This window comes from Cheilinus undulatus, linkage group 3, assembly GCF_018320785.1.
Source record: "Cheilinus undulatus linkage group 3, ASM1832078v1, whole genome shotgun sequence".
In the NCBI taxonomy this organism is placed as follows: Eukaryota; Metazoa; Chordata; class Actinopteri; order Labriformes; family Labridae; genus Cheilinus; species Cheilinus undulatus.
The window spans coordinates 46,613,001-46,636,816 of record NC_054867.1 but is presented as its reverse complement, the minus strand read 5'-3'; the positions used below and the strand labels follow the sequence as shown (position 1 = coordinate 46,636,816).

The window sequence follows — 23,816 nt, the reverse complement described above, 5'->3', positions numbered from 1 at the left end:
TCTGTATTCCCCTCAGCTGCACCGGCCACAGATCACTCAGAGCCCTGTTCGGACTCCTCTGTTTACCCCCTTGTTCTTCTCCTTGCACTTAAGCGAGGTTATGGATAAGGGGCTGCTGAGCGGCCCCGGCAGCTCGGCTCTCACGCACACGCTGCAGGCTTTCCAAAAGAAAAGGCAGCCATGCTCTGTCTTCTTCTGCGCTCGCTGAATTATAGAAGACCCTCTATTGCACTTGAGCTGCATGGGTTTTCATCACGGAGCTGGAGGTCACTTTGACTCGCCCCTCTGCGCTCATCATATATGCAACACCAGGGCTTCTGCAGTGGAGAGGAGCCTGCTTGAGGTCACCATTAACCAGGGAAGACCGACAATGAGATTTATGGAAGAGGAGACAGAGCTGAGGAGAGGGACGAGAGGAGAAAAGGCATGCATGGTTAAATCTGACTGTGGCTGCAGTGCCCTTCATCTGCTCTTAACAGCAATTTCAGACATACAACTGTATCTGCATGTATAATGCATAGCTCTAAGATAATGGCATGCATTGCAGAGGAGGCTGCTGACTGTGTTGTGGCAATGTGCTGGAATTGGTCCCCTATGTCACATTTGCCTCTGCTGGGGTCCCTCGCAGCGTCCTGCAGTTATTAGGAGCAGAGCGTGTGGGGATGACGTAGTGCTGTTTTAGTTTTCCCCGCAGACAGCCTCCACTGCTCCACTATCAAGATTAGTGGCAGGCTGGAGAGTCCTGAAGTGTGCAATATCAGTGCTGGCCAGTAAACCAAACAAAGCTGAGAAAGGCAACTACACTTTTTGGTTTTATTAAAGCAATTAGAAACCCAAATCCACTCCAGCCTCCCAGCATTGTTTTTAGGGTTCCTACAGTGCCATATAACAGTAAACATCTAGAAAGAATGACAATAATGTTTGTTTTTATCCTTTACCAACTTTATAGTGGTGATCAGTAAAGTGGTTTCACTTAATTATAATCATCTCTGCCACTGAATGGATTTTTGCCAAATGGCCATCATCAGTTTGAATGCAAAATAATCTGAATAATAAGGAAATAATCTATGACTACAGTCGTGGTGTTCAAAGTTGCTTATTCTGTGACCTTCCTTATGCTCAAACGTCAGTTCAGTACGCCATCATGTTTTTTTTTTTTTTTTTTTTTTTTTTTTTTTTTTTAGGGAAGGTTAAACACCTGAATATGCATTCAAATTTGTTATCACCTAAATACCATGATGTAATACTGTTAGAGTAAGGCCATATCACCCTGCCCCTGTCATACACAGATTAACAATGTAAAAATGTTTGACAAATAAAGGTCAAAGCCCAGAGATTGATGTTAAATATGACAAGCAGACACAGGTTACAAAAGGTAAAATGACTTTTGACCATGAATAGTAGCCTCTAGCTTTTTCCCTCTTGCCTGCCTTTGTGCCCAAACAGAGGCTTTTAGCAAGTCTGGAACTTGGTTGACTTTCCGGGGCATTTAAAGATTAAACCCACACCAGTAACTCCAATATTGAATGTCAATGTTTTAATCTATTTTCTATCCTTTCTGCTACTATCTTAGCATTAGCCACCACGGTGGAGAGCCTGTGATGTGTCCCCCTGTGTCACTGCAGACAGGGGCTGTTTTAAATAGTGGCACAAATAGAGCCAATAAGAACAAGTGCAAGGACTTTTTGCTAAAGTTGTGAGTATTTTGAAGACTTTTTGTCAAAGAATATTTTTTTTCACTTATTGGTTCTCAAGATATGGGAGAACAGGTTTGAACAAAAAAAACCCTCTTTGCCATCATTGTTTACTGTTGTTTAGAGCAGTGGCTCTCAGCTGGTCTGGCCTCAGGACCCACCAGTTTGTCTTATGACAGATCGTGACCCAACTTTCCAAAACATTTTCAACAACACATGTTTAATTGATTGAATATGTTGTTATTTGGAGCATGATTGGACCAAAACACCCGATATAAATAAGAAAAGGGATTAAATGGACAAATTTCATACCCTCTTTCTCCATCAAGTGTCAATTTTTGCCAATTTTCTGGAGAACTTGTGAAATTCCTTCATTATCATGAAAAAGATAGACATTTATTGCAAGAAGAAGAGATAAATTGTTTGAAATATTGATCAAACATTTAAATTTACCCAATTTCACAATAAAACATGGTAAAATAAAAGGTATCGATGCATGTCCAATAAGGACTTCAGGTCTTTTGCCACCATTTTTTTTCAGACACCTAGTCGCGACCTCTGAAAACTGCTCTGCGACCCACCTTTGGGTCCCGACCCACCAGTTGAGAAACGCTGGTTTAGAGCTTGACTGTGCTTCACAGGGTCAATGTTTTACGAGTGTTTATGACAGAAAGTCCAGGTGAGACAAAATGGTTCAATAGATTAGGGTTCAGAGGGTTAACGATGACAGTCCTAGTTGATGTTTTTACTTTGATTTATTTCAACAACCAATGATATATCGGTCTTCGTAGACAGATTATTACACCCCTATTTGTTTTAGTGATTGATATTGAAAAGTATCAAAGCCTTCAAACCCTTCAGTGGAATTCAGTCAGACCCAGGCAAGTGAGCTAAATTGTGCAAAAATATGCAGGAATTTGCCAGCACTTTCGGCAATATAAATAATAAAACAGCTGATACTGGATGCTTTAAACGTCACTCCTTTAGTGGTTCATTCATCAATATTGTTTGATTTTTACTGGTTTTTAACTGAAGTTTAAAAATCTGATACAGGGAGAGCCCTCCTTCAAATGGTTGAAATCACACTCATTTATCAGCAGTTATGTGTGATGAAAGGAGCCCATCTAGAGAAATAAGGTTTATAAAGCTAAATGAGCCGTTTTCAAACTAGGTTTTCCATTTGCTACAAAAATTTAATTTCATTCAGACTTTGGTGGTTGCTTAATGAGACTCACACTTTGACAAATAAGTAGAATTTGCTGAGGCTTTTATATCTTTTTTTTTTTTTTTTTTTGGAGGGAACCACAGGCATTACGGCAAACTAAATTAAATTACAGCACTTGTTTCCAGAGAGTAGAAACATCAAAAAGGGTTGAATTCATTCATCTAAATACTTGTTGTTTAATGTTTTCCTCCCTGAAAGAGATATCAGGGGAAACTCTGCTGTTTCATTTACATTAAAATTAACCACAGGCCAACTGTCACTAAATTTCACTGCTCTGCATCAAAATCTCTATCTCCTGTGGGCATCTGCAGTGTGAGCATCCACGCTACACATTTTACCCTCTGAGGCTCCGGTCTGTGGGGGCGGCCTTGCAAGGCGGAGCCAACCTGCCCCTGGCTTCCCCTCCAAGACGTACCCATGGATAAAACATGGTGGACTGATCCTAAAACCTTCCTTTTTCTTACAAAGCCCACCGGTCTCGTGTGATTGGACGTGACATTCAGTTATAAGTCATCGCTAATAAAGACGACATTTTCATGTCCTAATTCCCCGACTCATCACTGTAGGTACCAGCGACAGCCCCTGGCTCTGGCTTGCCGGCTCCCTCCTCCCTCCTGTCTCTGCCACGTTTGACCTACTTCTGTCTCCACAACATTGTAAACAGATCTACTAATTGCCTTCATTTATTCATTTGGAAGTCAAGTTCTGTTGCGGCTGGCGCCCTCCCAGCTCATTCATGTGTAATGTGTACAACGCCGGCCCTCCCCCCAATGACTCGTCCGTGTGAGTTTACAGGAAACCCCTGACAAACGTAGCCTATCCGGCTATGTGGATTCACATACTGTAAATGCTAATATACTACAGTACATTACCATCAAGTGCTGCAAGCTAAACTTTCCCCTCTAAATCTGAAATTATCTCAAAGTAGGAGCATTTCCATCTTAAAGAAATAAATCCTGACACAATATGTGTGAGTTTCTGCCTCGTCGCCCTGTAATCATAATGGACAGAAGCTGATATGACTGCTGTAGTTCAGACACCTCTCTGCCTTCCTCTCTTCTCTGTTATTGCTTTTTGTGCTGTCTTATAAATCTAGGCCACACATAACAACAGCAAAAGGAAAAACATGTTTTTTATCACCTCTGATGCTGCCGACAATCACTCCCATTGTTGACTAAGTGTGACCACAGACAAGCTTCTTCTGACCTTTTCAAAGATTATGGCAAAGTGTAATGACAGTGTGCCCAGTTTCACAGAAATCTGTGATGGTAAAGAAAAGCAAGATAAAACTACACAGTTCTCAATATATCTTTTATTTTTAGAGATGTTGTGATGAAATATTTCCATCACAATACCTACATATTTGACAATAAAAAATAAGAAATACACTGCAATTTAAATATTCTGTTTATTAGCAGTTTTGCAGCTGTGACTGTTCTGGGATCCCCTTGCCCTTCCTCAAGACTGTTTAGAAATCATTAATAAGTAACAGGACACGTTCCTGCCTTTCCTGTGCCTACAAGGAAAGCCTAAGGCAGGGAGAGAGGCAGAGCAGAGCAGGCATCAATGATAACAGAATGACATTAAGTCTGATAAGCAGACAGGAGGAGCTGGGGTGGGGGAGGGTTGCAAAAAGCAGCTTGCAGAGGGAGTCGCAAATCATAGCCAGGCTAGAGCAACTCAAATATGGCAGCATGAGTGCAATTAGCCAATGGCGTGCTTAGAGTGAATCAGCTGGTTTTCAGCTGATAAGTTTGTGTGAGATCAGCTGATCTCAAATATATGGCAGTGCTCGACTCTGTGGCTTGCCTGGACTAACGCTATACATTTGATTTCTTGTGCCCTGATGGCCCTTAATTCAATTTAAGGACCCTGCAACTCAACTAATAACACAACACGTAAACAGATGGGCAGCAGAAAGCCAGCAACAGCTCAAGGATGTCTAGTGGGAAGGTCACTGTATTTGAAAAGCAAAAGATTTGAATTTTGAAATAAAGAAAACAAAATCAAGGGACAAACTGGGTTAAAGTGCACAAATTCAACCCGATTAAAGCCCAACTGTATTGTTGTAGCCTATCATCAAACATTGGGTCAAGTATGAACATCATGGTAATGACAAACTCTACTGTAGTTTGATATCAGTGATGTGTCTAGGGCGCCACACGACTCAGATTCAACAAGACGTCAGATTTTTTCTTGCAGCCTCGCCTCGTCCACCACCCTGACCCGATGACAACGTGTTTCCTGATGCTTACCAATAGGGAAACATTCGCTCTGTATCATCATTTACTAATGACATTTTACAACGCCCCAAACCCAGTCTTTTATTTTCTGTTTACATTCATCAGTGGTTTTCAAAGTTTATTTTTTGTTTTGTCCAAAGCAGACCCAATATCCAGGCAACATTGCATGGCACACTACATTCATGTCTTTGCAAAAAAACCATTGTAAAACATAATACAGTATGTTTGGTTGTTTTACAGTTGTAATCATAATGTCTAATCTTATGAATTTACAAATCAAACCGTCATGTTACCATTGCATGGACATATTTTACATTCATCTGGAAAACCTCCCATATGAAATGTTTGAGAAGGGCAGGACTTTTCACAAAATTATTGGAAGGCGATTGGACAAGTGTTCTTTCTGTCACATCCATCATAGGATAATCAGAGCAACAAGATATAATGAGGTGCTACAGCTGTAACCTGAGCTCGACAGACAGGCACTGCCTTGTGCATAAAGACGGGTATAACACATGCTGAGGCCAGTCAGGAGAAGTGCAAAAATATCTCCCTCTAGAGAAGCTGCCAGTGTGGCTCTTTGCTCTTGTAATAGTAAAGAAATGTGGCCCAGTTCTGATAAAATTGCAGCTATGCTATTGCTACATCAGAGCCGGTGGCAGCCATTGCTATTGGCTTTCAGGACAACTAAGGCTTTGCAAGATGGATCAGCCTGATAACAGACATGGAATCTGCTTTGCAAGACTACTTCTGGTAGTCATGTGTATTAAAAACCAAACAACTTGCCAGCTTCATGTGGTTTTCAGAAAGATAGAACCTTGTTTTGACTTTTAGTCTGTTTTTTTTTTCTACTCAGTGATGCTTTTAAGATGTAATGAAATACAATACTTCCCCCACAATATACTTAAGAAAAAGTAAAAATACTGATTTCAAGTTCAAGTCCACAAAAAGCTAATCAATTACAATAATTTCAATAAATCTAACTAGTTACTCTCCATCCCTGCTTGGTGCATAAGGCCAAGTCCCCAATTATCTTATCTTTGTTGTTCTCTCTTGTCAGAGCACAAGATCGCTAGCATCCTACAGAGCGCTTGTGTTGTAGCTAGGATTGACACCGCTTGATTGGCCAATGATTGACCAGGATCACACTGGTAGTGATGCCGGTCTATTGGCCCAGTACCATCGTCTGATCAGGCCATAAGCTCTCTGATGTACAAGAGGTGGTGTGCTCTTGCACAGGTTTTTGTCAGTCCATGTCTCTATCTAAAAGCAGGGCTTACGCAGTCCCTTCTTCTTGAGAAGTTTGAACATCGTTCACAGACTTTCTTTTTCTACCCTCCGTGGCTGGCCGTCAAGGTTTCCTCCTACAGCAACTTGCTGCTCTCTGAACCCATATGGGGTCACAGAAGGCTGGAGTAGATCCCAGTTGCCATTGGGTAAGAGATTGGGTACACCCTGACTGTCACCAGTCAGTCCTAGTTAGAAAGCAAACAAGAAGCAACACTCACATCTATGGGCAATTTAGAGTCACTAGTTAATCTAAGAAGCATGTTTGGGGTTGTGGGAGGAGGCCTAAATACCTCGAGAGGACCTACAAATGCACTGGGAGAACATGCAAAATGCATACAAAAAGGCCTAGTATGATCAGGATTCTAGCCTGGAATTAGTACAAAAAAACTAATGTTGTAATAAGCAGATGAATGGATATCTGCCCAGCTCTGTAAGCTCCTACTGTATATTTTGTCAAATCTATTAATCACAAGGTTAGACAGTTAATCAATATCACCCTTAAACTGTTACATATTGATATTTTACACAACAGCTTATCTGAATGTTCTCTAACGGTTTATAAATTGACAGGAAAAAGCCTCCTGAATAGTTTCTTTCTGAGGAAACACAGCTTGATGTTATTGAAACCTCAGAGGCAGTGGAAATGATGCAAAGTGACAGCCAAACAAAGAAGTACCCAACATGAACATTTTGCTTCATGTCTGATGGCAGATGGGTCAGACAAACAAAGAATCGAGAAAGCTAACCATCCCTTCTGTGCCGTGAATCACGGCTAACAGGGCACAACGGCAGCTATGACGGCGTTTCACCCCAATAAAGGCTGAACCCACAGGACGGCTTTGCTTCCACTGATCTCGATCCAGGTCAAAGGGTCATGTTTGTGGAAGCACAAGAGGCTGTCTTCTCCCTGCTCTGGCCTGTGATTGGTCCCCGCTGAGAGCTCGCGTCCCCAGAAGGCCTCGGCAAACTGTGTTCTTGTGTGTGTGAGTGTGAATGAGTCACGTCTGGGCTGGAGCGTGTCTGAGTGGCGAGGCAGAGAATTCAGCGGGGAGGACTGCGCAGGGCAAAGAGTTGTCTCTATAATCCAGGGTAAACACTGAGCAGCATGACTGCACGCTTTAGACGTGACTAAAGCCGGGAGAAAAGAAATGGATGAAACGATGAGGCTGCTGCATGCCTGCCCGGCTCCACTCGCCACCAGCACTTCCTCATTTCTCTTCTTGTTTTCCCCTTCTTTTGTGATTTCTCTGAGGATTGGACTGGAGACTCTCAACACTGAATTAACCTCAGGGTAGCTCTGCTGGTGTCTGATGTTTAAGGTCGTGCAGGACTCAAACCTCTCTCTGCAAATATCACTCCATCTGATATTTACTGTGGACCCCAAGAGCACTGCTGTATTAATTATTTCTAGTTTGGAAAGGACAGGAAGTCTGATAAGATTACAATGCAAATCCAAGCAAAGGTCACTGAGCCTGACTCACCAAACATTCTCTGGAATAAATTTGTTTTTGAAACCCTCTCACAGTTTTAAAGAAGATTCTGACATTCACCAAAGTTTCCTTCACTGTGATTTGTTAATTAGGACAAAATCTAAGATCACTCCAGAGCACTCTTATGACCATGTAAGTGCTGATAAGAGAGAATAAGATGTTTAATGTTGCACTCTTTAGCACTCAAATGTGCAATATTAATAAAGACACAATAAAATCTACTTTTTAAATTCTATTTGACTGCATTTTTTAGTAAATTTAACGCTTAATATGATTGTATTGCATGCAAACATACAAGACTGTATGGTACTGTAGTAATTTAAACATGTTGTTTTGGATCTTAAATATAAATTTAGCGCATGTGTAGGAGTTTTATTGACACTATTTCAAGCAACAGTTTGGGGAAGGCCTTTTTTTATTCCAACATGACTGTGCCCCAGTATACAAAGGAAGAGCTAAAAAGACATGGCTTAATGAGTTCAGTGTAGAGGAACTTGACTGGCCTGTACAGAGCCCTGACTTCAACCCCATCAAGCACCTTTGGGACAAACTGGAACAGAGATTGTGAGCCAGGTCGTCTTGTCTAACATCAGTGCCTGACCTCATAAACGCTCTACAGAATGAATGGGCACAAATTCCCACAGAGACACTCCAAAATCTTGTGGAAAGCCTTCCAAGAAGATTGGAGGCTGTTATAGCTGCAAAATGAGGCCAGCTCTATGTGTTTGAATACAGTGCCATTACAGTCCCTGTTGTTGTCCAAATACTTTAGTCCATAAAGTTTACCCTTGGCCTTAGTTTAAGTTGACAAAACCAATCTGATGTAGGTGAAGAGTTGTTTAGTAAATAAACATACTTGAAGAGCAATAGCCACAGCCAACAAGAGAAATGACTAATTGTTAGTCGATCTGATTTTGGGAGGTAATTTGTGTTTTTGTCGTCTTCTTGAGCTTTTGGACCCACGCTATGCCCTCCCATCTCGACATTACATTACTGACACTGGCTTACCGAAGCAGTACAACGAAATACATGACAGCAAACTAGAGACTTTAAAAACCAATGTCACTGCCCTTAACTTCACTACAGACATTTAGAGCTCAGATGTTTACCCCATGTCCCTGCTGAGCCTCACTGCAGAGTCCTCCACCTTTGATTTAAAGCATGCAGTATTTCATGCAGGCCAGTTTTGTGGGTTTCACACAGCAGAGCATGTAAAGCAGGCCATGCTGGTTCTCCTAAACAATAAGCTACACTTCATTTTAAAGTAATAGTGGGTAAAGAAATAAAAGTAAGTGGGGAAAAGTGATGTAGCAGCTCCAGGTGCACTTTAGAAATGGCTCAGTAATAACAAGAGCGCCTTGTATTTGATATTTGGGTTCTGTTATACTGTTAATTTTCTGGTTCATGTCTCAGATTAAGCTGCTACATTTTAATAGGAATTGTTGTTCTGAATCTGTATGATTCATATGTTTTTGATCCTATTCACATTAAAATGTTTACACCACTTAAACGTGAAGTTGGGATGTTTTTAATTAATTTTTTTAGTTCAGTTTTTGTTGTGACTAATAATCAAGTTAATTACCACTTCTAAGTGGAATTATAATACTTCAGATTCATTTATTGAATTAATTTGTTATTGTGACTTTTGACTCTGCTTTCATCACCTCTAAGTGGAACTGAGGTTATTTGAGTTCACTTTTTTGGCTGCTCAGGTCTGTCAGCGGTTTTGACCAATTTTAAGTGGATTTTTGATTGATTTAATTAAAATGCTGCACTAAGTGAAAATGTTACTTTATTTTTTTGACAAATGATTATAGTGAAACAGAGCTATTACACCATTCAGAGCAGAAATGTGATTTTATGTTTTTTACAACAATATTGGCTGTACTGAGTTAAATGGAAGTTTGAGATATCTAGTAGTCAGTTTACTTCAGTTATTTTTGTAAACAAAAAAACAACTGAAACTCTAATCTAGGTAATTATGAGTATTGAATCGGGACTCGGTATCTCTACAGTATTAAAAAAATCGGATCGGGACTGGAGGCCAAAAATGCTGATCATGACAACCCTAGTTTAAAACCGTATTATGAATCCCACAAGGTTTTCTTTTAAAGGGGACATATTATGCAAAAATCACTTTTCAGGCTTTTCTAACAAAAATATGTGCCCCTGGCCTGTCCACAAGCCCCTCAAGTACCAGAAAAATCCAATCCCTCTCCCCCTCTCTTTCTCCGCCTTTCAGAGAATTTGTGCTAAAACAAGCCATTCTCAGATTTTACACCTAGTGACCTCACATGGGGCGTAAGCACCTGCCCCCAGGTTTGGTTGGCCCTCCCCCATTTGGAGGAAAGTTCCGCCCTCCTCTACTGATCCTCTCAGCTACCTGCTGAGGTGCTGGATAGCTCAGTGGGTCTCCCTGGTCTGGGAGATTGATGGTTCAAATCCCAGTCAAGTCCCAAACTTTGGATAAAAATGTTTGTAACATCAGGAGTGCTGCATCCATTTCCTGAGAGGGGTGTGGTCAGGGGCGGAGTCAGACAACTAATTACCATTTAAAGCCACAGACACAGAAACAGCTAGTTCTGAGCAGGGCTGAAACAGACAGGTTTTTAGACATGCAAAAATCCAATACCGGAGTGGTTTTTCAGCAACAAACTTCACAGGCATGTTTTGGGGACCTCTGAGACCAATATAAACTTGTCTTAAACAGATAAAATATGTCCCCTTTAAAATTTTCGTATGAACGAATTTAAGAAAAATGTCAATACGATATTGGTGAACAAGGCCCATTGCCTTGAAGTTTGCAGCAATTTAAGAGAAATCCAAAGTAATGGGATTCTGCTGAGTTTCACAAAGCACAGACAACCCTAGTTGAATTGGTAAACAGGAAATCAATTGTCTGCTGCTTTTTGTGGCGTCTCAAGAAGCCGCACAAAAGATTGAGTCAGATTTTTGTGATCTTACCCGCCCACTTTCAAACAGCTCTTTGATGCATTACATCCATTTCAGCGTTCCTCTTTCACAACATAAAGCCCACATCACAAATGCAGACAAAAGACTCAGAGAAAGATTTCTGAAAGGTTTCTGCTGACTGCTGGTCCAGGAAATTCTGTGTGCTGGAAAACAAGTGCTGCTATATTTCAGTTAACCAAGACGCCGTCTAAATAAAGGACAGACACGCGTCCTTTGAAAGATTTCATCAAGGCCTGAATGTTCAGGGTTTCATATTAAAGGGACAAACGTCTGAAATTTGCAGTTACATCAAAACAGGAACTGGTTCAGGGACTCGTCAGCTTGCAAAGCAGATGATTTGAGGGATTTCCAGAAGGAATTTGCTGGACACTATTTCTCCCAAAATAAAGAAGCTGTAGCTATTCAAGCCAACATGTCCTGCCAAATCTCAGCTTTTCTGAGAACTAATAAAAGCAAACACAGTTGCTGAGTCCAGTCGGGGAAAATTACAGCAAAGCACAGAAAAGAAGCAGCTTCTGTCATCCAACTTTAAAGAAATATAAGGACAAAGATAGAAAGAAGACAAGCAGAGAGTGACTCTAGTTGATTCATATGGCTCTGTGCAAATGTCTGTCTTATAAATAAGAAAACAAACGTTCAACTTTAGTTTGAAATCCAGGAACAGTGTTTGTCAGATGTTGCTCTATGGTGGCCAATTACTGCTAGAGATGCTTACGCCGAGTCTGCCAAAATGAGCAGAGTGGGTCGAGACACTCGAGTGACTTCGGCCCCCCTGGGTGTGAGCGCTGCGTGGACAGATGGACAGGAGATGCTGGAGTAGAGCTGGACTCGAACCAGCAGGCTCAGTGTCAGTCCATCCGCTCCATCGCTGGCTCCCGCTCAAGTCTGCTGGACGTCCTGTTAGCCAGCCAATGGAGAGCACCCACCGCATCATGACCCCCGCATTAGGACCTGACATGGCTGTCTCCATTTAACCTTTAGTTATACCGGAGGAAGTCTCGCTGAGAAAACACCCTGTTTACATTAGCTCCGGCCAACATGGACAGTTGTCTTTGAGCTGAAGGCCTCCGGGAATTGGCAGGACATCTTTAGGGGACATTTAGATGAATTTCACTGAAGGATTTATGAGTTTTTCCTCTAATCTCTATTTGCAGATCCCTACGTAGAAATATACAGTACCTTTAAAAAGTATTCACCCCCTTGGATGTTTTACCCTTTCATTCATTTTATGAATCAATCATGGTCAATGTAATTTTTCTTTACCTCTTTAATGTCAAAGTGAAAAAGTTTTTTTGTAAAATAAGTGAATAAAAATAAGTAATGTAAAATAAATGACTGTGTCAATCTTCATCCCCGTCAAGTCAGTTTTGAGTAGAGTCACCTTTGGCTGCAATCACAGCACTGAGTCTGTGTGGATAGGTCTTCAACGGGCTTGCACATCTGGACACTGAAACTTTACTCCATCGTGTGTAGCTTTTTCTGTATGCTTCAGGTCATTGTCTTGCTGGGAAATAAATCTTCTCTAACAATCCATCGATTCAGGTCAAACATTTCAACTTTAGCCTCAAATCTACCTTATAACTGTTACTGTTTTTGTTTCCTGGCTAAAAAAATGACTAGTCAGTCTACTGCTGAACTGAATTGAGACTCAACACAGAAAGAGATGCCACTCCAGGGTTATTATGGACCAAGAACTGCTGGTTTAGCTCAGTGGGTAGAGCAGGCGCTCATATACAAAGGCTAGCCCTCAGTGCACTGGTTATGGGTTTGAGTCAAGGTCTTAGCACAGTTTGGTGCTTGTTCCGGTGCTCTCTCCCCATATATCCTGTTAAAGCTCAGCATGGGAACTGCAGAGCATGCTCAGAACCCCTTTGAGAGTTTGTGACCGATTGGAGAGGTATTTGGCTGCAGACCACCTATGGTGGGGCGTTTCAGGCTCATCTGTTTCAGACCTCTACAATGGGGCGACCTCGACTGTGAGGCGGGAAGTGATGTGCTGACCCTTGCTGGGCTGACCTTCATTTATGGAGTGTTATTTTTGTAATTGTATCCCCCTCCCCTTCCCTTTAACCTAGCCCTAACCTTTAGGGTTCAGGTGCCTGACCCTAACCCTCTTTGGGTTTTCCTTGGATATAGTGTGTTAAATCTTCATATCATATTTTAACCTTCAAGATTCACAATTTAAAATTTGAAGTCATATTTTTACCCTTTAAACTTGTGATTTTCTGTCTCATAAATTTGCCTTTTTAAAACATTATTTTGCCTTTAAATTTTCTTTTTTTGACCATTTGGACTAAAACATTTGACTTTTTATCTCAGACTTTGAGTCTTTAAACTTATGATTTTGAGTTTTTTCATCTCTGAATAATTTATTAATATATATTTGACATATATTTTATTATATATTTATTAACATTTATGTGTTTTTTCATATATTACTAATGGTGAATATGACAGTTTATAGTTAAATGCTGACCTTGTTAGGCTCCTAGGTTAGCCCTAAATTCAGAATCCACCATTGACTTTGACACTCCTGGCCTAAATATTCCGGCCCTCAGGACATGTCATTGGAGCAAATCTGGCCCCAGACTCAATATGTGTTTGACACCCCTGCCTTAGAGTTTGGATGCCTAACCCTAACCCTCTTCGGGTTTTTCTTAGTTTGTGGTGTGTTAACTTCAAATTTATCCCCCTCAGTAACTGTTTTATTTTTATTCATAAAATTCTGTTGTTGGGAAAAATAGCTGCTTACTGTAACCCCTGACAGCGTGCAGAAAGTACACATAATTCAGTACATCATTTTAGATGTGGCTTGGGTAATGTATGTCACTTCCCCACCCCACGGTCTAGGTCGGCCCATTGTAGAGGTTTACAATAGATGAGCCCAAGATGATCCACCATAGAGGTCTGCAGTCAGATCCTCTTGCCCCCCCCCCAGCTACATCATAGGGGTGTGTTCGACTGATTTAGTACAAATACAGATGGTCTTACATGTTTGTATGCATTTAAAAAGTCGACTTTTAGTTAAATGACCTCAATAAATTGTCTTTTTCATTATTATTAAAATGTATAGTGTGTTAGAGGTGCTAAAATAATACATGGAGAAAACAAAGGGTGAAATGGAAAGCACTTTTGTTGAAGCTTCTCATGGTACAAGCAGGATTTAGGGTCATGTAGGTGTCTTAATTTATGAGCCGTCCTCCTATGCAGACAGTTTTATTACTCCATTAATGGACTCTGTGGGGTAACACTGCATATGAAGCCACTATATCCACAATGCTTGTGTTACCATCACTGAAAAAAGCATCTTTATTTGAGATAAAAACCTTTTTTAGTCCCAAATGGGCCTATTCTGTCTCATCCTGCTTCAAACTAAAACACATCATAAAAACAGCAGTGACATGGGGAATAGTGGAGCGAACACATCAAACATCCTTTGTCATACCTCTAACTCATCCATCCTGCTGTCCACGCTGTGTTTGAGGGACATTGTTTGTCCCCTGGAAATAACTACATAAAATATGCTAATGAAATTAAACAGGGAAGTGCGAGGCTTGATGCTGCCTGGCTCTGAATCTCTAATGACTCCCTGGAAAAAGCCTGATTAATTTAGGAATGTCGGCCGCAGTGGAGAGTGATTAATTCCTCCTGGATTCAACCATTTAAACGAACAAGAAGGAGGGGAGAAAAGGAAACAGGGAGCCCAAAATATGGACGCATAATTAATACATTTGAATCATTTAATTAGCCAACGAAACAGCGAGGCGGCACGGCTACAGATTGTCACTGCTTTGTTCAAGTAATAGGCCACAGTTAGTTCTCCGTTACACAAAAGAGAATATAATGAGCCCCCCTGTTGGTAGGGGGGAAATTGGACCATCTCTAAGGCTAGTAAATATGGGGAGACAGTTTGAACAAATGATTACTTGTTTCTTTGATGTCTCGTGTGTCTGACTAAGCAGAGACTGAGGGAGGAACAAGCACATATATTTCTAGGTTTTCAGATAATGTGTCTAATGTTACCCTGAAAGAATTTTCCACTTTTGAAGAGCGATGGCTCTGCTGAGCTTAAACAAATATCTTTCTGTGTTTTTCAGAAATATGTGAAGATCACTTAAGAACAAGGAGACGGCACTTTAGAGCATCTTTTCAGCAAAACCCTGCATCACATTCCTGGGAGTTTTCTCTGAGCTTGGAGGTTTTCAGAGCCCTGTGGGGATGGGGACGTGCTTGGAGAGAGGATGGACTCACTGCGGCCTTACTAAAGGACACGGCCGTCTAAAGGTTATGTCATGGCCTCTGGCTCTATGGCTATTGACTCTTATCTCTATGAGCCAAAAGACTGTTGGACAGACTTTAAACAGCTTCCAATCAGAGAGGAAAGAGTGGTCACTGAACCACCTGACTGTGCATCAGTCCACTGGTGCTCTTTATGTCGGAGCTGTCAACAGAATCTACAAACTGTCAGCCAATCTAACCCTCCTGGTGTCCCACGATACAGGCCCAGAGTATGACAACAAAGCTTGTTATCCTCCCCTGATTGTGCAGCCGTGCTCTGAGTCTCTCGCCTCCACAGACAATGTGAACAAACTGTTGCTCATCGACTACTCTCATAACCGGTTGCTGGCCTGTGGCAGCCTCTACCAGGGCGTCTGTAAGCTGATGAGGCTGGACGACTTGTTTATCCTCGTGGAGCCAACACACAAGAAAGAGCACTATCTGTCCAGTGACAACCAGACAGGGACCATGTTCGGGGTTGTCGTGCCCTCGCAGAATCAGGATGCCACTTTGTACATTGGCACAGCTGTTGGTGGCAAACAGGACTACTTCCCAACGATATCCAGCCGTAAGCTGCCTCGTGACCCAGAATCCTCTGCCATGCTGGACTATGAGCTTCACACTGACTTTGTGTCCTCTCTCATTAAAATCCCCTCGGACACTCTGGCTCTCGTCCCACACTTTGACATCTACTACATCTACGGCTTCGCCAGCGGAAACTTCGTCTACTTCATGACAGTCCAGCCGGAGACGCCTGACAACGGGATGCCGGCGGGAAGCTCACCTGGTGACCTGTTTTACACCTCTCGGATCATCCGCCTCTGCAAAGGTGACAAGAAGTTCCACTCCTACGTGTCACTTCCTGTGGGGTGTGTACACAGAGGCGAGGAATACCGCCTGTTACAGGCTGCGTACCTGTCCAAGGCTGGCAGGGTTCTGGCAAAGTCGCTCAACATCAGCGCCCACGAGGACGTGCTGTTTGCTGTGTTCTCAAAGGGACAGAAGCAGCTACACGACCCCCCGGATCACTCAGCTCTCTGTGTTTTCACCATTCAAGACATCAACACAAGAATCAAGGAGCGACTGCAGTCCTGCTACCAGGGGGAGGGGAACCTGGAGCTGCACTGGCTGCTGGGAAAGGACGTACAGTGCACCAAGGCGGTAAGTGGAGGGAGAAAGACAGAAGAGCAACCTCTGGTTTCTCCATCTCTGAAGGTGTTTTCAGACCAGACCTGCAGCCTTGCTATCAGACTATTATGTTAACAATTCAGCATTAACAGAAATACTGGAACAAACACTGAAATAGGGCTGTGCAATGAATCCAAAATAAGATTAAATCACAGCATGTCCTGCTGCACTTTTCAAATCACAGAGGGTGCAATATGTCTTCAACCAGAAAGGTTCACAATACCAGTAATGGTAAAAGTAGTACACTTGACATGCAAACATTCAGTTATAAACATTTTAGAACAGCTCACAAATAGGGGTGTGTATTGGCAAGAATCTGGCGATACGATATGTATTGTGATACAGGGGCGCCGATATTGATATATTGTGATAGATTGTGATGCTATGAGCAAGGCAATATATTGCGACATTTTGGATATGCCAGCCTGCAGCCAACTAGTGGTCAGGGGGTGAAATTACACCACAAACTACCGCACCAACAAAGTAAATTATCAATTAAAAATGTCGATACTGCATTTTAAAATATCAATACAGTATTGTTTCTCGAAATATCGCGATATATCAGTGTATGAATATTTTCTAACACCCCTATTCACAAAAGAATCATGCTTTTCTTATTTTTCTAATATTCTGTTATGAAAATGAGAAGAAATGACCATTCCCTTCAAAACAGCAATTCTTATGAAGTTTGCAATATGAGTTGGAATAATCACCTTAGATATTTTTTCAAAGTCGTTCAGCCCTACTTTATTCTAACATTGTGTTGGTTATGGTATAGAACAATTTATTGTTTGTGTTTGTTGAAAAATTTATTAGATTAGCAACTTTAAAAGTATTGCATATTAAATTGCAATTACAATATTGGATTCAAAAATTGCAATTAGATTACTTTCCTGGATTTTTCAGCCCTTTACTGTAACTAAATACCTAAGAATTAAATAGAATAGCATATGAACATAATGTTTAAGTACATGTTGAGGAATATTGGCATGTGTGAAGAGCAAAGTTTGTTTGGATAGTGGGCCTTGAAGGAAATAATTAAGCGTGTTATTCTCAACAAACACCGAAATAATTAGCCTAATGATGCCATTATCCTTGTTTACAACATCTAACACACATTCTGTTGACTGCTTCTGATGGAGAGAGAGGTGCAGAAATCCAGATGCTAATTTGTACAGGATTGGTAGTACATGTGGACGTGTATGTTCAAATCTGAAACTATAATCTACAAATTAAGAGATGGTGGATACTGTTGGGATTAAACTTTTTGAATTGATGTGGATTTTAGTTTGGATCCATTATTTTCCTTTACTATATGCACAGTACTGTGAAGAACTTTTATTAAAGTTACTATTTATTAAACTTTTAGTAAAAAATTAAGGCTAAAGTAGGACGTGGTGAGTAAATCTCCTGATGGCAACAGTGCGTGGAAAGGAGGATTGACACAACTTCTGGTCAGGCTCTGGATGTCCTTGCATATTGCCAGGGGCACAGGAAAATAATCTGATGAAAAATTAACAAAGTCTACACCTTAAGGATGGGGTAAGAGGTGGATGTGACGAGTAAACAAAGCCTAGGGTATCATGCGGGCAGGTAGGGTTGCCCCTGGCCATGCTGTGGATGTCTCAAGGGCCTGAAAACCACCGGCAGTCTCCTACCAGGTCACTAGGGGGAAAGTCCCAGACAAATGATGCTGTTGAGCTTGACCTTGGCTGCTGAACTACACACAGGTGTGTCGACATGTGTCGAGCTTGACTCTGCACCCCAGCACCCTAGATGCCTTAAGGGCAAATTTTTAACCATAGAGCTGTGTAACTTAATTGCTTACTATTACCTACTATTGCAGCTTCCCACTGAAAGCATTCACTGGCAAGAGTACTTTTATTTTGAAGGAACATTTGACTACTTACTGGCTTACAACAGAAAAATGCCTCATTGTAGCATTAACATTTAATGTTCATCAAAATGCATTCAGTTGTTAGGCAAAACAAACATTTTCTGTGACTATTTGGACAGCAAATCAGACTGAAATGTGTCAGGGGAAGTTTTAATTGTGTGCAACCACAATCAGAGCTGCAATATGTTCTTAAATTTGTGGACAATTTAAAAAAAGGAATAATAAGAGTCATTTTTGGGGCCGTCACAAGCTGGGCAAAGGTGTCTTTAACGGGGACTGTCGCATTGGGACAAAAAGTTATAGAGATATTCATGAACAAAAGTTTACATGAAATATCAAGAGCAAGACATGAAATTGTTTCAGTCTGAGTTTCAACCTGGGTGAGAATTTGCTGTGTCCCAAAAGCCTTTAAGCACTGAGATTTTCCTGATGTCCTGAGATTGCATCAGATAAAACCAATCCAACCACATTCAAAAAGGGCAAGCATTAAAACATTTCTGAGCCTGTTGTTTTCCAAAAAGACTCCATAAAATATTGATTTGTACATTTTATGCTATTTTTAAGCATATGCAATTGATATGTAAATATAAAGGCAGACAGTATTGATCCAAGTGTTGCAGAAAGCCCAAGGATACTTCCTATTTTTTTAGTTATTCCTTCATTTGAAACCAACACAGGGTACTTATGCCCTTCTGAAAGATTAAATAATCAGGATTAAAATCTCTAAACCCAATTACACCGGTAGTATTTGCAGACCTATGAGTAGCAAAGAGCCAGCACTTAGCCAGAACTGTCAAGTGGGAGCCCCTCTTTGCTGGTGTTTTATTCAGTTAGTCCTATGACACCTCCAGAGGGTTAAAGAGTGATCTCCATCAGCCCAGAGCCACACACCTCCATAATAGCTACCCTAACATATGGCCACCACAGCCCCAACAGCATCGCCACCTTCAACAGACCCAGGATCTGTACATGCAAGCAGGCAGCGACAATACCCAAACACATAACTCATAATTGCCACCCAGTAAAGAACTATTCCTGGTGCTGACAATGCTCTTGAAAAGGATCTGCAAAGAGAAAACAAAACAACATAGAAGGACAGAGAAAGGTCAGGAGAGAGAGCTTTGGTGGAGGACGGCGGGAGCAGAGACAGGGGTGCAGAGTCCGGCTGATGGTCTGCCTCCCCCTACTCCCCCACTGACATGAATGGAAAGAGGGGAGTTTAATATGGTAAATTATGAGATAATTATTCTCACTTCCTCCCTTTCTCCATGTGTAAAACCAGAACAACTTCATTCACCTGGTTCCTGAAGCATTAGGAGTTGGTGTCATCCGGTCTTTGATAATAAAACTATTTTTTATTTGCCAACACTACGCCCACCAATGGAGCTGTTTGAATGTTTTAGGGGAGATTAGATGTCCTCTGAAGCTAAACTCCCTCAAATCTTTGTCGGAAAGAGATTCCTTTGGTAAACACCAGAAAAAAGGAGATATTTCAGCCCACAGTTGTTAGATTAATGGATAGTCCCAAAATAAATGCAGCATTGAACCATCATTTGATTGATTACATTCAGCACAAAGAGGTCTCTTTGTTCTGTCTGTTACAGATGAATAACTGACATGGAAGTCTGCTTAATTTGGGGTCAAACAGCTTTAGTGTCCCCTTTGAGACTTGCAGGTTAAAGCGAAAATGCCACTCACTGGAGACAGATTGACAGGAGCTCCAAAGCTCAAACAGCACGCTGGTAGTAGACCTGCAGGATGTTTAGCAGTGTCGGTTCAGCATTGTTATGATGATTTGAGGTAGATAAATTAAACAATGCATGTCAGCTTAAACACAGTTTTTATGTCTATCTGCTGTTCTTCATGCTTTACACAACACTTGTGCATTTCCATTATAAACCCAAAATAAATCCACAATGCAGTTTTTATGACTAAATTGGCTCCAATTTATCTGAGGGGAGCAGAGAGCTAGCTTGAGCTACATCTGACTGCATTATAACGGTATAAAAGCAGGGACATTATCCCTCCACCAAAAAGGTCAAGCCCAGTCAAACTTCATCTTCAGCACTTTTCTTATACAGGAAAATGTGTCGCACATTCAGTCGATCAGTCCATCAATGCAGATAAAATGACTGCACACGCTGTATTTTTATATGCACTTAGAAAAACCTGACCATTTTGCCCAGTTAGTTTGCCCAAAAGTGGACTTTTAAAATGCATGTAATTCTGTCTTAAATTGTATTGAATTTCTAGCCCTCAATAATGGTTGGAGATCAATTATTCTTGCATGAATAGAATCATTCTGACAAAGTATTATGTGCATGCTCCACAGTTTGCATGCTGAGCTTTGGCCTGTGAAGTAGACACAGCAGAGGTTGGGCTGTTTCTAGGTTTGGATATCATCATAAGCTATAAGGAGAGGCTGCATCAGGCAGGCCCACGAAAACAGCTAGGCCCCTGAAAAGCCCCGTGGGCCCTCCTCCAGTGTGATTTATTAATTTGAACGCATGTGTGTTGGATTAGTAGCAGTGGTGCCTCCTGACATTTGCCCCCATTTGGAGCTGAAAAGTATTTTAACAAATTATTGTTGGGTTCAACAGCTGCCTCAGTTTCTCTCCTTTATCTGACATCCTGAACTTAGTGCAGGTTATGGCATATCTATGAACTCTGACATGTTGTCATTAACACTTATAGACACTTGTTTAATTTTAGGAAATAGGGAGTATGCATTTTGGAACAGGCTATATTTTACCAAAGCAACAATAAATACAGTTCATAATTGTTTTGATAAGAATTTTGAGTACTTAAGTGAAAGAAAAATATGGCTATCACAACTTAAAGCTCCTGTAAAGTGAAAAAAAAGCCTCATTTTAGGTTTGGTGTATTGCAGGCCACTGTATTATGAACCACCAGACCAGATTTCAGTCAATAAAAACATCTCTAAGTTTATAAAATTAAGCTTTAAAATCATGAAAAATGAGGCAGAAAAATCTGCTCCAGGATGGTGTAGGCGTGTCAGTGGAATGAGTCTAAGCCACGCCCACTCAAAAGAAATACGATCCCAACTTTACAAAAAAAGATTTTTTACCACATTTTTACTGATTTATCTGGAAGCGATCAATATCACATTACTCTGTCCCTCTAGGCCTTAGTGTCATCTAGCCTGATGATGGGAAACAAGGGTCTAGAAAAGTCTTGTACTTAGCTAAGATGCTAGCTGAGCCCCTTTAATATACAAAACCACATATTTCCTTCATAAACATGCTTTTAACTGAAAAGGTAATATACTATCAACTAAATAAACTGTGTGAAGTAAGCAACCGAGTAAAGATGCGTTGTTCTACTAAATGGCTGTTTGATGTGAGCCACAGTAGCTAGCTGTCATTTGAGTGCCAGTTTCCTTTCCTCTATTCTGTGTCATTATTTAATCCACATTTAAAAAGCCAAACTGTTACCAAATAAAAAGCAGTTTGGGAGTCAAACAACCAGCTCTGCTGAACTGAGCCAAATGATCTGGATCTCTAAAAAGTGACATATATGTCCCATCACAAGGGCGAGAGTGGACAGACAACAGCTGAGGAAACACAGGCAAGATTAGAGTTTAACTTGCTAATCCATGGCCTCTGTCCAACTGGACTGGACCACTTTGTGGAAATGAACCATTACATAAGGCTTGTGTGACATTGCTGGTCCAGGCTTTAGACAGAGGGGATTTTTTTTTTTTTTTTGCCTGAATATTTCATTTCTACTTCATAGCTCAAGAATTAAGGAGTTTTTTTCCACACTTTGAATGCTTGACATAATCATAAACACTACAAACATGACCTTTTGGTCGTTTCTCTGTGCAGAAATTACTACTTGCCCCCCAGCAGAGTTCTCTGCTGTGTGACATCATCTGCAAAGAACCTCTATAAAAGTCTGTGTGGATTAATGGTAGGTTGGTTGCGTGGATGCTGAATAGACATGATTAAAAGTATAAAATGTGCAATCATTTAGAGGTAGATAAGATAGTTTACATTAATTAGTGGATGACTTAACTGTGCATGTAAATGTACTGAGTACAAAGTTACTCTTATTTATTGTGACACTAAGAGATTCTTTTTTAAAATGCTCATTCTACATTAATGATGCATTTATGATTTATTCTGCAAAGCTAGAAGTGTTTTTTTTTCTTTCTTTTAAATCTGACAGTTTATCAGTGAGCTGAATCAAGCCACGCATAAATAACAGGATATCAGACTGGTTAATCCTGCTACAGAAAAAGAGTAGAAATAGTTAAAATGCATGCCCCAATGTTAAGGACCAAAATATGATAGCTGTTGATAGCTGATTTTCTGCCAAATCCAAGCACTTTTACAAGTGCCATGTTCACCGTTTTACATCAAATCTATTAAACAGTGGCAGAGGATATTATGTAAAGTGCCCATCAGTATCAACTAACCCCATTCAGACAGTACTATGCCACTCCAGAGCAATTTGGGATTCAGTGTCACTTTGGCATGGCTGGAAATCAAAGCACCAACCTCAGCAACCAACTCTATGACTAGGCCACAGCTGCTCCCTTATTACTGAAGTTTATGAAGGGTTATTCATTTTATGGTCTGATCTGCACAGGAAGGAGCTTAATAGTAAGTAAAATTAGTCCAGCAAACACACTTTCATGCACATTTCTCAACCATATGGCAGTGAGCAGTGCTGATATAGATTTCCTCAAAGTTGGCACCCTGATTATCTGCGTCTGCAGCCCTGTTAGGTGATAAGCAGGCAGTCAGAGTTGGTTTGAAGAGCCTTCAGGTTTCAGGATCCCACCAGAGCAGCAGAGCTGGAGGAGATTAATTCCACAATGCTAATCAGAGGAGTCTTGTGAGGAGCTTTGATTCCATTCAGGGGTTTGGGCACCAGCTCCCTCCTCCTTCTCCACCCCTTCTCTCCTCACCTCTTCACGTCTTCTGTTGTCGCTGTCAGCAGTATTTGAACCCTCGGAGACCTGCTCTTGATCTTGAGAAAAAGGCTTTCTTGTAAATGTCCAAGTCTTTTGTGGTGTGAAAGCCATAATTCTGTATAATGAGCGGCTTTTATAGAAACAAGTTGAAAGAGAAGCATGAAGACAATGATATTCATCACATCACTGAGCTTTGATTTCACCATGTGTTCAAACAAATAAGATGTAATATTATTCATAAAAGCAGCTGAAGGAGGACAGAGGCACATAATAATTCAATAATTAACTCTCACAGTACGGCTAACCAAAGATCGTTATTTTTAAACCGGTCTGTAAATGAAACATGGTGCTACAGTTTGTTAGGATGTCATTAGATCCTCTGTTTCTGTGTTTGCTGATTTATTACTCAAAGATAAACAGTGGGCATGTTGATGCACAGCTGCGGCTTTTCAAGGAAAATTAACTTATCTTGGAAATTTTTCTCTTCTATCTTGTGATTTTAAAAGCCTAAGTCCTGGGATAATGACTTAAAAAGATGTACATGTTTTTTTCTCTCTTTATTTCCAATTCTTAGTTGTTTTCTTGTTTTTGCTTTT

The 23,816-nt window shown here is 40.9% G+C and overlaps 1 protein-coding gene across 1 annotated transcript in view; it reads left to right on the top strand.

The window, feature by feature from the left end:
- LOC121507547 (plexin-A2-like) overlaps positions 1-23,816 on the top strand; it is a 210,553-nt gene that overhangs the window by 15,571 nt on the left and 171,166 nt on the right. Inside the window, exon 2 of the mRNA XM_041783970.1 lies at positions 15,013-16,354. Within this exon, the coding sequence (XP_041639904.1) occupies positions 15,134-16,354 (1,221 nt within the window). The 5' untranslated portion in view covers positions 15,013-15,133. The remainder of the gene's footprint in view (positions 1-15,012; positions 16,355-23,816) is intronic.